Source organism: Ophidiomyces ophidiicola, assembly GCF_022830035.1.
Source record: "Ophidiomyces ophidiicola strain CBS 122913 chromosome Unknown scaffold_8, whole genome shotgun sequence".
Lineage (NCBI taxonomy): Eukaryota > Fungi > Ascomycota > Eurotiomycetes > Onygenales > Onygenaceae > Ophidiomyces > Ophidiomyces ophidiicola.
The window spans coordinates 448,780-463,461 of record NW_026054648.1 but is presented as its reverse complement, the minus strand read 5'-3'; the positions used below and the strand labels follow the sequence as shown (position 1 = coordinate 463,461).

General features: G+C 46.1%; 7 protein-coding genes across 7 annotated transcripts; 5 read left to right on the top strand and 2 right to left on the bottom strand.

The window, feature by feature from the left end:
* Positions 1–2,580: 2,580 nt before the first annotated feature.
* LOZ57_002839 (uncharacterized protein) lies at positions 2,581–4,371 on the top strand (the record flags this gene model as incomplete). Its single annotated transcript, XM_049251899.1, has 4 exons — positions 2,581–2,636; positions 2,731–2,842; positions 2,985–4,187; positions 4,243–4,371. The coding sequence occupies 4 exons, from the start codon at positions 2,581–2,583 to the stop codon at positions 4,369–4,371; spliced, it is 1,500 nt and encodes a 499-aa protein (XP_049109217.1).
* A 277-nt stretch (positions 4,372–4,648) lies between these two features.
* LOZ57_002838 (uncharacterized protein) lies at positions 4,649–5,149 on the bottom strand (the record flags this gene model as incomplete). Its single annotated transcript, XM_049251898.1, has 1 exon — positions 4,649–5,149. One exon carries the CDS (start codon positions 5,147–5,149, stop codon positions 4,649–4,651), a length of 501 nt encoding a protein of 166 aa, XP_049109216.1.
* A 341-nt stretch (positions 5,150–5,490) lies between these two features.
* COX11 (Cytochrome c oxidase assembly protein cox11, mitochondrial) lies at positions 5,491–6,409 on the top strand (the record flags this gene model as incomplete). The annotated part of the gene is made up of 4 exons (XM_049251897.1): positions 5,491–5,678; positions 5,731–5,800; positions 5,859–6,300; positions 6,360–6,409. The coding sequence occupies 4 exons, from the start codon at positions 5,491–5,493 to the stop codon at positions 6,407–6,409; spliced, it is 750 nt and encodes a 249-aa protein (XP_049109215.1).
* Positions 6,410–7,282: 873 nt separating this feature from the next.
* Positions 7,283–7,804, top strand: LOZ57_002836 (uncharacterized protein; the record flags this gene model as incomplete). Its single annotated transcript, XM_049251896.1, has 1 exon — positions 7,283–7,804. The coding sequence occupies one exon, from the start codon at positions 7,283–7,285 to the stop codon at positions 7,802–7,804; it is 522 nt and encodes a 173-aa protein (XP_049109214.1).
* A 397-nt stretch (positions 7,805–8,201) lies between these two features.
* On the top strand, positions 8,202–9,546 carry RFC5 (Replication factor C (RF-C) subunit; the record flags this gene model as incomplete). Its single annotated transcript, XM_049251895.1, has 6 exons — positions 8,202–8,288; positions 8,349–8,971; positions 9,023–9,191; positions 9,250–9,348; positions 9,405–9,460; positions 9,522–9,546. 6 exons carry the CDS (start codon positions 8,202–8,204, stop codon positions 9,544–9,546), a joined length of 1,059 nt encoding a protein of 352 aa, XP_049109213.1.
* A 266-nt stretch (positions 9,547–9,812) lies between these two features.
* On the bottom strand, positions 9,813–10,409 carry mrpl16 (39S ribosomal protein L16, mitochondrial; the record flags this gene model as incomplete). The annotated part of the gene is made up of 2 exons (XM_049251894.1): positions 9,813–9,973; positions 10,028–10,409. The coding sequence occupies 2 exons, from the start codon at positions 10,407–10,409 to the stop codon at positions 9,813–9,815; spliced, it is 543 nt and encodes a 180-aa protein (XP_049109212.1).
* Positions 10,410–10,929: 520 nt separating this feature from the next.
* On the top strand, positions 10,930–14,390 carry rfc1 (DNA replication factor C complex subunit Rfc1; the record flags this gene model as incomplete). Its single annotated transcript, XM_049251893.1, has 5 exons — positions 10,930–11,016; positions 11,103–11,127; positions 11,185–11,266; positions 11,340–13,693; positions 13,750–14,390. 5 exons carry the CDS (start codon positions 10,930–10,932, stop codon positions 14,388–14,390), a joined length of 3,189 nt encoding a protein of 1,062 aa, XP_049109211.1.
* Positions 14,391–14,682: the final 292 nt, after the last annotated feature.

Genomic DNA, 14,682 nt, shown 5'->3' with positions numbered 1-14,682 from the left:
ATCGACGAAGGGATGGCAGCGATTAATATCCCGTGAAAATCTGGGGAAATTATTGCTGGCTCAAAACATGGTAGACTCTGGAGCAAAGGCGATGCTAAAACTTGGGGACGGTCGGCGCGCATCAACAGTGGCATTGGCTGGATCCTGCATTGCAGGGACAAGGGCGGGCGGACTGGCGCATCACATGCAAGCGCAATCCTTCTGCGGGCGTTGGCGGTCTTACAAATGATCTGCCCGACTCGGTGTTCGCGTGACGTATTAGGGCCAGCCACAACGGCGCTCTCTCGGCGCCCGGCGTATAGTTGTTCCTGCGACCGCGATTCGCGCGGGCTTCTGGCCGAACCTTGTGAGTCAGCACCGCCTGCGGCCACACGGAAAATGACGCTCGGCCGCCCAATCAGCACACGCGCTATGCGCTCCACGCCCCACGGCCACCACCTGGGCGGCGTGGCCTCTGCGACAGACGAATACGACGTTGCTGCGCGCCGGACTCGGCGGCCCTGCCGTGCAAAAAAAGGGTCGCGTTGCGCGCTGGTTTCTTGAAACACGCCCACCCCGCACCTCCACTTGCTCGTCGAACCACCGGCTTGGAATTCGATTCTTGCCCTTATTATGATTTTTTATTTTCATGGTTTACCACGCCTTCCTGACCGTCGGGCATTTGAGGCTTGAAAAGGGAGGCCGCCGCACCTGATCGACCCGGCCCCAGGGCCAGGCACAACCAAGCTTCGGCCCTCACAACGGCTAGAGAGGTCCTACACGCAGATCACGGCGGCCAACCGGGCTCGGTGCGGCCGCGGTCACTCTCCGTCATATCATTTCCGCTCGCTGTGCGCTCTACACTACTACTTCATGCCCTGCTCGCAACCCCCCTCCCCTCCCCATGAAATGCTGAGACATAGTCCCGAGATCACCCCATACCATATACCCTGGAGCTTGTTCCCCGAAAAACCCTCGGGAGCGCAATGGCCGGACCGTGATACTGGCGCTATGGTGTGGCAAAGGATTTTTTTCTGAATCGTGAGAGTTGGACGGCAACCATAGTTCCATTACTAGGCGCGTCATGAATCATAATTCCATCTAGGATGCTGAAGTGATTTTCTATCTGTGACGTCCTATCATCCAGACATTTCTTGCATGTTCAACAACAATAATAATAATGCTCAAGAGCTGAAGACAAGCTAGGCAGGGATAAGCCCAGGTTTTGCTGCCGGGAAGGCATGGCGCTCGCGGGGTGCACAGCTGCCCTGAAACTGATAGGGCAGAACTGTCTAGGCTTTTCCCCCCCGTCTCCGACTGATTTTCGCAGCGTCTCCGGTGCGATGAGCCAATGGAAATTCGGGCAAAAGGGGCGTTCAGTGACAATGTATATTGCGCCCAGTGCTATCTATCTACCAGATCTAATGTGTTCAAGTACCTGGAAATCCAATACCTCTATAGATCTTTCCTCGCTTCCATGAAACCTGGTATACATCATGATGCGCCCGTTTTCATACAAGCGCCGCGCATTGACCAGAAAGAACTCTCGGTCCTGAGCTGGACTCCCCGTCATAGCACGGTTCCCTGGAACGGGAGCAAGAATGAAATATAGGACAGGGAAGTGTCTTTTCAAATGCCGAGCACCCCTGGCCACCCTATCCCACTTTGTTTCCTGGCCTTTAGCGCCGTCGACAAAACAATAATGAGATCCTTTTACTGCTGTTGAAGGAGGTAGCGCCGTGATGCCAGCTTGGGACGCGGATTTCCATATTCTGGAATGATGCATGACACAATCTAAAGAACGCCACCAAATGTTTTGGAAGACGAACGTTGGAATTTATCGCCCGTCGTCCCAACACTTCTCCTTACCAGTTCTGCCTTGGCATCTGGCCAGGGATAGTTGATCTTGCATTGACAACGCTCATGGGTACATCCCTGTGTGTCGACGGTTTGAACTTTGCGCGAACCACACTAATAATTGCAGCAGTGCTGAGTTGTAGCGAGCCTGTTCACCTTAAAGTGTAACGCCGGCGGCAGTCCGCGCTCCTCTTGAGCGAACGGTATGTAACAGCCGGCTACGGAGTAGTGTTTTGTAAATTATTAGGATGTAACTGCTTAAACGGATCCTTCACGGACCACGCGTCAAGGCTCGGAGGATTCCGAATTCAGCCCCAGCTCTGGCGGTGGGCTGTGTAGTTAGGTAGATACGCACGACTTATATTACTGCACATTTAAGCTGATCGAAGGAAAAGCCCACCTGTAGCGGTCCAATCCCGCAAATGACAAAGAGACAGAAGCGAGCAGTTGCCCAGCCAGAGTTTGCGCAGGAGCAAACGTGACATTCGCCCAGCCGAGGCTTCCTAGCAAGTTTGGCAAAACAACAAACCTCATCAAACCGGCCGCAGCACGATCTCTTTAACAGCTCGATTCCCTTCCCCGCGAGACCTAAGACAAGTAGGGAACCAGCGAGGAAATGAAATTCCCCGGAGTAGCGGTGGCTCTGGAATCACGCTGCTCAACGACCGCAATCGCCTGAAACGCATTGAAACCGATCATCCGCCGCCCCTGAGCTAGGGAGCTAACGGTCTGGGGTCCCCCATCATGGATCTTGCACCTCGGGCCCAGATCGCGAAGCTCGACTCAAGGGTGTTGAAACCGTATGTGTTGACCACGGCTGCTGTTTGTTGGTTTGCGTTTTTCTGCATGATGTAACCCGTCTTTTATGCATGTTCGCTAACGCGTCGATCAAAGAATCCTGCGCGCATACACTCTTGGTTACCTCACCGCAACAGGTCCCAGGATCATCTCCTTTTTCCGGATTCTTCGCCGGAAAGACCTGAGCAATGATTCGAAACTCAGATATGTGAGTCCTCGCGGTATTTGCTTTTTATGCTCTACCTCATGTATGGATTGAATGTTGGTGATACACGCGCCTCATAGTCTGAAATTAAATAGGATGCATTGCCATTCTGATACGATTCCACGGCTAATATGGTGTTTTCCAGCTGGCCCATATTCTAGTGGGAGCACTACGATGGAACAGATTTCCAACATTTTGCGCGCTTGTTACTGGCGGCTCTACGCTCCTGCCTTACCTCTCAGATAAGGCCATAGCGTCGTTATTCAACCGTCAGAAACCGACAAACAAGGTAGTTTTAACCGTGAAATTGAGTCGTGTTTTACGGTTTGCCGCAATTTTCGTCTCAGCATGGACATGCTTTCCGCTTCTTAACACCAAGCAAGTGCCAAAATCTCAACCACATCCCACAAAGCATGGAAACTCAGTCACCAAAAATGAAGAATGCAATACGCAATTAGACCACCAAGATGGCAGTAAGCCATTTTCAGATACCCCTGACGTGCCACACCTGGCCGGCAGAACACTCGATCTAACTCTATTTGCCATGGTGAGGGCAATGGATGTACTTGCTTCTCTCTCATGGTCTCGATGGAGGCGATATCGGAAGTCTCGGAAGGCTTTTACTCGTATTGAGGCATCTTTACCCCACTTATTTGATACCGGCGTATTTGCTGGAACGGCGGCTATTGTGATGTGGGCTTGGTTTTATCTTCCGGAGAGACTACCTTTCTCATATGGAAAGTGGATCAGTGACGCTGCTCAGATTGACCCTCGAATTATAGAGGCTTTACGAAGCGCAAGGAGGGGAGAGTGGACCTATGGACAGCCAAAAGGATCACGACTCGTATTGGAGCCCATGTGCCGTGATTACGGATTGCCAGTGGTTTGGGGCGACACTTCTCAGACCATCCCTATTCCCTGTGAACTCGTTCATATGGGCTGTGGGCCCAATTGTGAACTTCATGCAATATGGCGATTTGCTAAATCGTTCAAGTTTGTTCTTACGACTGACTTACCCATCCAGTTAGTGTTACGTTCCAGGTCGCCATCCATTCAAGGCTACCTTGGTGCAGTGAAGGCGTCTCTTCGCTCTTCCGCTTTCATAGGCCTTTTTGTAACCCTTTTTTACTACTCTGTCTGTCTCAGTCGTACAAGACTTGGCCCGAAGCTCTTCAGCGACAAAACGGTCACACCCATGATGTGGGATTCTGGTTTGTGTGTTGCTGCTGGATGTACAATGTGTGGGTGGAGTATTTTTGTTGAAAGTGCTAGAAAACGTCAAGAAATTTGTCTGTTTGTTGCCCCAAGAGCTATTGCTACTTTTTTCCCTAGGCGTTATGATCGAAAGGTACGTTTTTTCCAATCGTGGATTAGGAGTATAGTTTTACTAACAAGTTAAATAGCATTTATGGCGTGAACAGATGGCTTTTTCCTTAAGTACAGCGATTGTTCTCACATGCATTCAATCAGACCCAACAAGGGTTCGAGGCGTTTTAGGTAGGGTCCTTCGTGGAGTTTTTCTAAAGGGATGAACACTTGTATAACACCATTTCTGTACCTTTATTGAGTTGGTGGCCTGGCGTTGCGGCCCTGGGTATATATAACTTCAGTGATATGGCTTTCAGGTAAACATTATACATACATTTATTCTGAATGAAGCTCTTGATCAATTCTTTTCAAAGCCTCCAGAAACGTCTCCTAGACAACAATTTATTGTTTATCGCCCTGAGGTGAGCCTTATTCTCCTCAGATAAGCCGAGATTGACAGATGCCTTCGACATTTGAATGCAACACGTGGTCGGTTGAAGCTTAGTAGAATGGCGTGGATGAAAAGGCACCCAGAAACGCAACCCAAGCTACCAGATCGGCGGTCACCATTCTGATACGATGAAATCCAAGCCATTTTTCCATGTCGCCGGAAGCTCCGCCTGTTGATCTTCCATCAATGATATCTCGAATTGGGCCAGCCACCCACGGAACAAACAATAGATGGCCAACTGCTCCCACCAAGCCTGCAAGATAAAGCTTGGTACTGAATGTTGGAATTGAAAAATGGTGATCAAGGATCAAATTTGCGATGGCCGTGGTACTAGTAGTTAGGTTAAGGGCCAGGACTACCCATACACCACGATGGAAGACGACATTCCACCAGTTCGGGAGAAGTTCGTTTGAGGTCTTGCGGACTGAATGGTGGAGGAAAGATGAGTTATAGATGAGTTCTGCAGTTGCGTAGACTAATGTGCCAGTGCTACTGATCAGAGGGGCCACTCGGAGGAGCCGCATCGGGTCAAAGAAGGCTCCTGATGCCATGGTAGGTGTGTACGAGTTATAATCAGTAGGATGAGATATGCTACTTTCCAGCAATAACAGATGATGATTGAGAACCGTCTCCTACGCTTTCCGGAGTCTTATCTGTATGGAATACGGAGTAGAAGTGCGGAGTAAACATGCGAAACACCGAAAGCTTCCGGATCAGCCCACATGATTCTTATTGGTCAGAAGCCGCTGCCGAAGAAGCCGAGCTCTTCATTGGCTGCTTTCGCGCGACCGCGCTTGGCGGACCCAAATCTAAGTTAGCTTCACATTGGATTCGCCGACTCATCAGGCCATCCAGAACAAGACCTGGATGGGCAATGCTCACAACGCCGACCATGGCCGTTCGGATACCCCCACCATGTCGATTTTGCTCGACAAAGATGCTCATCCGGGGCCCCCAAGTCTCCCACCTCAGTCACTTTCGAATACTTAGCCGCAGCTTCTCGTCTCGGCCTCCGTTATGGCAACTAATCACACCCGCATCGCAGAGCCAAATATCGTCCAAAAAGAACCTCACCACACTGTATAGCATTATTTTCAAATTTTTTTAACTATACGCATGCTAATTTGTACAGGTATTATACAATTAGCACAATTGTCGGAACAGTCGCCCTTGCTTATGCATCCGTTCCATTATACAAAATGGTATACCTCCACACCGTATTCCTCTCTTAAAGCAAGAAATAATAAGACGTCGCCTTAGATATGTCAACAAATGGGATGGAATGGTCAGCCCGTTACATCCCACCTTGTTAACGGGGAAGACACCGCGTCTCGCCTCGTTCCGATTACCGATTCCCGGAGGCTCCGCATCACTTTCAACGGCTCCGTTTCAGACGTCCTTCCTTGGAAATTTACACCTCAACAACGAGAAGTTCGAGTTCTTCCGGGAGAGACGGCATTGGCATTCTATACTGCCACAAACAAAGGTGACAGTGACATCATTGGTGTTGCGACATATAGTGTGACCCCTGGTCAAGTGTCCCCATATTTCAGCAAAATCCAGTGTTTCTGCTTTGAGGAGCAGAGATTAAATGCGGGGGAAACCGTTGACATGCCAGTATTTTTCTTCATCGACCCTGATTTTGTGAAAGACCCGGCGATGAAGGGAATTGACACAATAACATTATCGTACACGTTTTTTAGTAAGATCATCTAGAAGGTTCGAACCTAAATCTGCGAAATTACTAATGGTTCAATGCAGAGGCGCGATACGATGACAATGGAATTTTACGACCAATACCTACAAGATGACCATCAACATTGGTGAATGAATGCCGTAGGTTGGCCAATTGCTTTCCACACCAGCTTTTGATTTATTCAAATTTTCACCTACTTTGCCATATGAATTTGGCTATCATGATTTATGCCCTTCACCGAAAATAACACCACTCAGCATTCATCGTTACCCTTTCCCCGATCCCGGCATTTGTGGGCTCATTTCTGAACTTGGATGAGGATCCCATTGTTCCCGCATACTTCCTGCTCAACCTTCACTTCTGATATTCGAGGAAATAAACCAAACAAGTGTGCATTGAGATTGAGGGTCTGTATATTCTAAGCCACGGATCACGGTGCGTACATAGAGATATATCCAGCATATCTATCTTCGCAATATTTGCTTTGCTCAAAGAAAAATCACATCTAAAGGTACGCGGATCTCTTTTAACAGGTCTTATGCCTATTTTGAGGATATACCGTATAATTTGTATATATTGTATACATTTATATCCTATATTTTTTAAATTTAAAATAGAGCTTTTGACAGTGTTGATACAGAGCAGCTTATCAACACTGAATGTGATAATTATGAAGGTGCCCTAAGATATGAGGTTTAAACAATTGTATTAACTGGAAAGAATGTACTTTGTGTGCCATGAAGCAGCAAGTCCCAATTTAGCCATGATAATTCACGTGTCCAAACAACTTCATTTACCTCACATCCTCCAACTCACCTTCCGTGGTAAGACTCAGCAATACTCAACCTTCCAAACAATACAATACTATCTTCAAATCTGACCGACACAGGATCAGAATATTTTCACTAGCCACCTTAGCATACAGTAAGAGTATAAGATATTGCATGTACAAACAAACTACTAACTGTTTGATAACAGAGACGTAAAGATGGGTATTGCCCTCTATTCTGATGAAGAAAGAGATGTTGAACCACGCTGCACTGACTGGCTGATTGCATGTGGAGACACTCACTATGCTGTAAACCGTTCCTCTTTCAAAACATACCATGATCTCAGCAATGCGGGGCTCGACTCGAAGGAAATCAAAGGCGTTGGAACCGTTGAATTGCAAGTCCAGCGTTCTAACGATAGCCCCGAAATCCATACTCTCGTCTTGGAAAACGTGGCACACATTCCTGGGGCTATCTGCAATGCGTTCTGTTACCTTCGTAACACCCATCGTGCAATCTGGGACATAATGACAAAGGGTTTCGAAGCTGGAGGAGTGCCGAGCTGGTATGGGGAGAGAGTTGGCAAGTTTGATGTCTTAGTCCTAGCAGGAAATGCCCAGGGGAAGTCCGAATTCCGAAAGCGAGTGAACGAAGGGGATCCATATTTTACACTGAGCCTTTATGTTTCCAGAGATGATAGGCAAAAACTAGGTTTAACAAAGCGGAGCAGCGGGATTTGAGAATATTCGATGTCTGCTAGAGACCGTCTTGTCGTCTTCGAAAGACGGGTACTCCGTATATCGATAGAATGTCTCTTTATACTGCATAACGAGGACCAATATCAGGACGTGGCCACGTCCATCTTCATTTGCATTGTCGCTTCTGTCATGCCAGCCAGACTTTAAAGGAGATATACTCGCATTCTAAATTTATATTGCAACGATGCATGAGTAATGGAAAGAGATAGGCAAGGCGGCCACCATGCCCCAAACGAAACTAACGCGCTGCCCTTAAAGCACGGACCTCCATTTAAGTTAATTACCTAACTAACTAACTAGTTAATTGGTCGCGTCAACACGCGTCTTCCATCATCACCAGATTGCATTTGAGAATACTACCGGCAAAAACAATTTTACAATGGCGCTTCTTGTGGATAGGCAGCGGCCTCGCACTCTTGATACTCTTACATATCACCATGAATTATCTACCCGACTAAAATCCTTGGTGAATTACTACCTTGTTACTAAGTATTCATAACCCCGCTGACATGGCTTGATTCTATAGGCTCAAAGCGGCGACTTTCCGCATCTTCTTGTTTATGGGCCATCAGGTGCGGGTAAGAAAACTAGAATAATTGCTACACTTAAAGAGCTATATGGGCCAGGAGTGGAAAAGATAAAAGTCGACGCCCGGGTGTTTCAGACCTCCAGCAATCGAAAACTCGAATTCAACATTGTTGCTTCCATCTACCATCTAGAGATTACACCTTCCGACGTGGGTAATTATGACCGAGTTGTTATTCAAGAATTACTCAAGGAAATCGCGCAAACTCAACAAGTCGACCTATCCGCTAGACAACGTTTTAAAGTTGTGGTGATTAACGAAGCCGACTTTCTGACAAGAGATGCCCAAGCAGCACTTCGAAGAACAATGGAGAAATATAGTCCAAATATGAGACTGATTCTACTTGCCAATAGCACAGCAAATATTATTGCACCCATCCGCTCGAGAACACTGCTTGTCAGAGTTGCTGCGCCAATGGAAGAGGAGATATGCGAGGTATTAAAGTCGGCTGGGAAAAAAGAGGGCTGGCCTGAAGCACCTGGATTAAATAAGAGAATAGCAAAAGAAAGCGGGAGGAATTTGCGAAAAGCATTGCTCATGTTTGAAGCAGTTCATGCACAGAAGTAGGTGATGTCTATTCACTTCATCTCTTGAATAGTACTAACAAGCCATAGTGAAAAGGTGACGAATGATACTGTAGTCCCTCCACCAGATTGGGAGGCTTTGATTTCTCTCATCGCTGATGAAATAATGGCCGAGAGATCCCCAGCACGGATTCTCCAAGTTCGAGCTCGACTCTATGACCTACTGACCCATTGCATACCTCCCACTACTATTCTCAAGGTAGCTCCTACAATAGTTACTTCTTCTCATGGGCCGAAGATACTGACTTATGATATAGACATTAACTTTTAAACTTGTCCTCAAAGTTGACGATATTTTGAAACCTGAGATAATCAAGTGGTCGGCTTTCTATGAGCATAGAGTAAAAACTGGCAGTGTAAGTTCAAGTTGTAACTAGAAAGCTTGGAGCGAATTTTAACTAATACTACTTAGAAAGTTATATTCCATCTCGAGGCATTCGTCGCGAGATTCATGAGACTTCTCGAGAGGTATGGGAAACACTGCCCAAAACCTTATCCACTCTTGAAAACGGAACTAACAATATAATAGTTATTTGATGGGCATCGAGTTTTAAATCGTCTCGATTGCTGTCCCTGAAATGCTATCACCGAAATTCGGGGAAGGGATCGTTGTTACATAAAAAAGAAAAAAATGGCTGTGTTATGTTTCTTGAAATACGAAATATATCCCAGTAGTTAAATGGCTATTTCATATATGGGTCTGATATACACAGATGAGTGCTGATAGATCATAAGTGTATAATTTTACACTACTCCTAAGAGTCCATGGAGTCCATTATAATACAGATAACCAACGCTCAATATAATAATAAAACAAAATCTAGAGTGCTGGGGGCTCCGAAACAACAGGTTGCTGTTCCGCTACAAGTTTATGCTCCACAGGTCTCCTTGCTCTTTTTAAAGACTCCAGCGTGATTCCGTTAGTTAGTTTTGTAAGCCCAACAATTGGCGGTTCGCCTTTTTTCACGAATTCATATAAGCCTATAAAAGGACATCAGCTTCTGGTTCAAATGAAATAGTGGGTTTTAAGCGTACCAGGTAGTTTGTGAGCGGCCAGTCTAAATGCCTCCCTTGCAACTTTCTCATGCAGGTTTCCTTTCAATTCAAATATAATCCGGTTAACTGGCACTCTGGCAGCCCAGTAATCAAATTTCCCTTTTCCTTTACCCATACGCTGTTCATTTCCACTTGTATAAACCCCAATATTTGCACTAACTCTGGTGTAAACCTTATAGTCCATCCCTCTCAATCTGCGATTTATCGTTTCCATTCCAATTTTTAATTGTGCCGCTGATACTCTACGATCGTGGTCTCGCATGCGAAGTCCGTAATCGCCCCAAACCACGGTGGTGCCGCGCGACGATCCTCCAGTCGGCATACGTGGTCGCCCCTTGCGTGATTTACTCTTTTCGGCCATTTTGGGAAGCAGCCAGTCCAAGGCTGGTTTAGAGGTAGAGAAGCATCGTCCGGAGGTGGGTGTGAAGTGTGGTCGAAATACTATGAGGAACGCCGTTAGAAAAGCTGGGGCGTGAAAAAGGCAGAAGGTACTGACAAAACGATTGAATGGTAGAAACTCGAAATCCCGAGGTTATCCCAGAGTTAGAGCCCATATCTATTGAGCCAAGTCCACTTTTTGAGGCTTCAAATCCGTATTGTTGTCACAGCAAAATTACTGTCTTGAGAAGTGATAATCCATGCACAGACCACCTAGATAGAACATAGTTAAGTTAACTACAGTAGTTAACTAGTTAACTAGTTACCTAATCCACCAATTTACAGTCACGGGATCTAGACGCGTCGGACTCGCGGTAGACTAGCTCGTGTCTGTAGAATGATAAGAAGGACAGTATTTCAATATGCTGCTGTGTCGTGTCTTGAGCCAGTACAATTTGTCATTATAACATCATTCAGGAGTCAACTATACCTGTTTTCCGAAAATGGCTCCCGATATTAGATCTTTCTTTGGCACCCAAGGCAGCCAAAGCTCAAAAGCTGATAAGGAACCCAAGGCAAAAAAGTCAGAGGTAAGACCACTGGTCTTCCATCCCTAGCAATACATACTTCATGAAAGCTCTCTTTTATTACAAAATCTAATTACATTACTCTCTAGGATACCGCGAAGTCCAGGAAACGACGTCAGTGTTTTTGTCGTATACAACATATCATAGACTAATTATGCCTCTGGTCGATAGGTAGTAGAAAAGTGGTAGAAGACTCTGAAGACGATGATACTCATATAAAGACAACGCCGAAGCCACAACCGAAAAAAAAGCAGTATGTGCTAGCCTTTGAGTATAATAGTTGATGGATAAACCTATGTCTAAACATTGGTCATTTATTGTTCTAGAAAAGCGGAAGAACCAAAGGTAGAGCTAACGACTTCTTCGGACTACTTTGCATCATCTCGGAAGAGCAAACCGCCTTCAAAACAAATTCCGCCGACAGAAACGACAACGGTTGGAACAGCGGAATCTTTGAAGGAACAGCCTATGAACACGACGCCCAAACAAAAGATTGACGGTAAAGAAGATCTGGGCAAACGCCCTGCTGTTGTCGTCAGGGATGATCAAAGGCGACCAAAGCCGAAAGCCAGCAAAACACTTGATGTTGATGAGGGTCTTGGAGGCGACGATATATTCGCTACAGAGTACCAAAAGCCTAGTAGAGGCGGCGATGATGATTACCAAGAGATAGCTGAGTCCAGTTCAGACTCAGATTTTGAAAAAGTTGTTCCCAAATCCCGTTCCGTACCGGTTTCACAACCGTCACGTACAACTGGTGCACCCGTCAAAGGTGGCCAGAAAAGAAAATCAGATGTCCTTTTGGAAAATAATGAGGAAAGTGAACTTTCTGATGAGAAGCCAAAAAAGTCCTCCCGTAAGGGTATAGCTAAGCAACCAGCGAAGACTACGGCTAAAAAGCCAAAGGCTACAGCGAAACCTGTACAGGCTGAGAGCAGAGAAATACAAGCTATTTTTGATAGCATTCCGACTGTTCGCCCTCCTTCTCCTCCTGCAGAGACGAAGAAGTTCAATTACGTAGCTGCCACCCAACGAGCACAGGCTCCAGCTGCTGTTGGATCCACTGAGCTACCAACCGGCGCAGAAAATTGTCTTACTGGCCTCTCTTTTGTTTTTACGGGTATTCTGGACTCTTTGGGCCGCGAAGAAGGCCAGGCACTTGTGAAAAAGTATGGTGGTAAGGTCACTGGTGCTCCTAGCTCAAAGACAAGCTATGTTGTATTGGGAAATGACGCTGGGCCAAGGAAATTGGAAACAATTCGCAAGTTCAATCTCAAGACTATCAATGAGCATGGTCTTTTTGAGCTTATCAAAAAGCTTCCCGCAAATGGAGGTGACGGAAAAGCCGCTGCCCAGTATGAAGCGAAGAAAAAGGCTGAAGAACAAAAAGTAAAAGAAATGGCTGCGGAAATAGACCGCGAAGAAAAAAAGAGGGCTGCTTCGTCTTTTGTGCCAGCGTCAGCAACCCTAGCGAAGACCTCTTCCAAACCTATATCAGCTCCAAAAGGACAAACCAGGGATGATCGTCTATGGACAGTGAAATACGCTCCAACTTCATTAAGCATGATATGCGGAAACAAAGCTGTTGTCGAAAGACTACAGACTTGGCTACGAAATTGGCGAAGCAATGCTAAAGCTGGTTTTAAAAAACCAGGAAAGGACGGATTTGGCACTTACCGTGCAGTAATGATCCATGGTCCTCCCGGTATCGGAAAGACCACTGCCGCGCATCTCGTAGCAAAACTCGAACATTACGACGTCGTCGAGACAAACGCAAGTGATACAAGAAGCAAGAAGCTAGTGGAAGGCGGCCTGCGGGGGGTATTGGATACAACGTCCTTACAGGGATACTTCTCAGGAGAAGGTAAAGCCGTAGAGAGCGAGAAGAAAAATCTCGTTTTGATAATGGATGAAGTCGACGGAATGTCCGCCGGTGACCGTGGCGGTGTTGGAGCGCTTGCAGCAGTTGCAAAAAAGACTCGTATTCCGATGATTTTGATATGCAACGACCGAAGACTGCCGAAAATGAAACCATTTGATCAGGTAACTTACGATCTGCCGTTTAGACGCCCAACCGCGGAGCAAATCCGTGCCCGGCTTTCCACTATCTGCTACCGTGAGGGATTAAAGATTCCTCCTCAAGTTTTAGATGGGTTAATTGAAGGGACCCATGCTGATATAAGACAAATTGTGAATATGTTGTCCACGGTAAAATTGGACAGCCAAAATCTCGATTTCGATAAAGGCAAGCAAATGTCTAAAGCTTGGGAAAAGCACGTTATTCTAAAACCATGGGATATTGTTGGCAAGATCTTAAGCGCGCAGATGTTTTCTCAGAGTTCTACTGCGACGCTTAATGATAAAATAGAGCTTTATTTCAATGATCACGAATTCAGCTATTTGATGTTGCAAGAAAATTATCTCAAGACGAACCCCGTTGCGGCTGGAACATATAGCGGCCGAGAGCGAAAATTCAAACTGCTCGAGCTGGCTGATAATGCTGCTGAGAGTATCAGCGATGGGGATTTAGTGGATAAAATGATTCACGGCTCTCAGCAACAGTGGAGTTTAATGCCGACTCATGCCGTATTCAGTTTTGTCCGTCCTGCTAGCTTCATGTCTGGAAATATGACCGAGAGGGCAGGATTCACAAGCTGGCTAGGCAGTAATTCAAAGCAAGGTAATCGTTTTTGGCCATTCATTATTTAATCGCAGTAAAACTAACCTGCTTTATAGGCAAAATGAGCCGACAGATCAAAGAAATTCAGGGCCACATGCGTCTTCGGGCGTCTGGAGACCGACATGAAATCCGCCAGCAATATCTTCCTCTTCTCTGGGAAAAACTAGTTCACAGACTCGATGCTGATGGCAAAGAAGCCGTGCAAGATGTTATCGATCTGATGGACAGCTACTTCTTGACTCGTGAAGACTGGGACTCGATTCTTGAACTTGGACTCGGGCCAATGTCTGAAAAGGGAGTTAAAATTGAGTCACAGACTAAAGCTACCTTTACCCGTCTCTACAATCAGCAATCACACCCCCTTCCATATATGAAGGCAAGCACGGTAGTCGCTCCAAAGAAACTTCCAAAAATCAAGCCGGACCTTGAAGATGCTATCGATGAGTCTGATGAAGCGGAGGAGATACTAGGCGAAGAGGAGACAAAAGAAGATGACGACGATCTTGATCTTAAGAAAGATAAATACATTAGAGCCCCAAAAAAGGCAGCCGCGAAGAAGGCCCCTGGCGGCAAAGCCGCTGCCAAGCCAAAAGCAAGAAAAGGAAAAAAGAAGGTCGACAGTGATATCAGTATGTCCGACGACGAAGAGGACATCAAGCCTACGAAAAAGGGCAGAAAATCCAAGGGGAAGACGTGAACATCATCGAACCTTTTATTCTTTTAGCTCTAGATGATAGATATATAATCTTGGTATCATTGGTATTTGTCCGACGTGACATAGTAGCTAGTGTAATATCATTTTTTGAGGAATCATTTCCTTTTTTAAAAAAAACATTCATTAGATCGTACTATACTCTCTTGGCTTTTTAGAGCCGGGGCGTACCGTCTATTTAGGTAGGAAGAATCCGGGACATGGGGATATTTTACAAAGGAACAAAAGTAAGAAATAAACAAAAGTGGCCTAAAATAAATCTAGGATTGAAGTATCA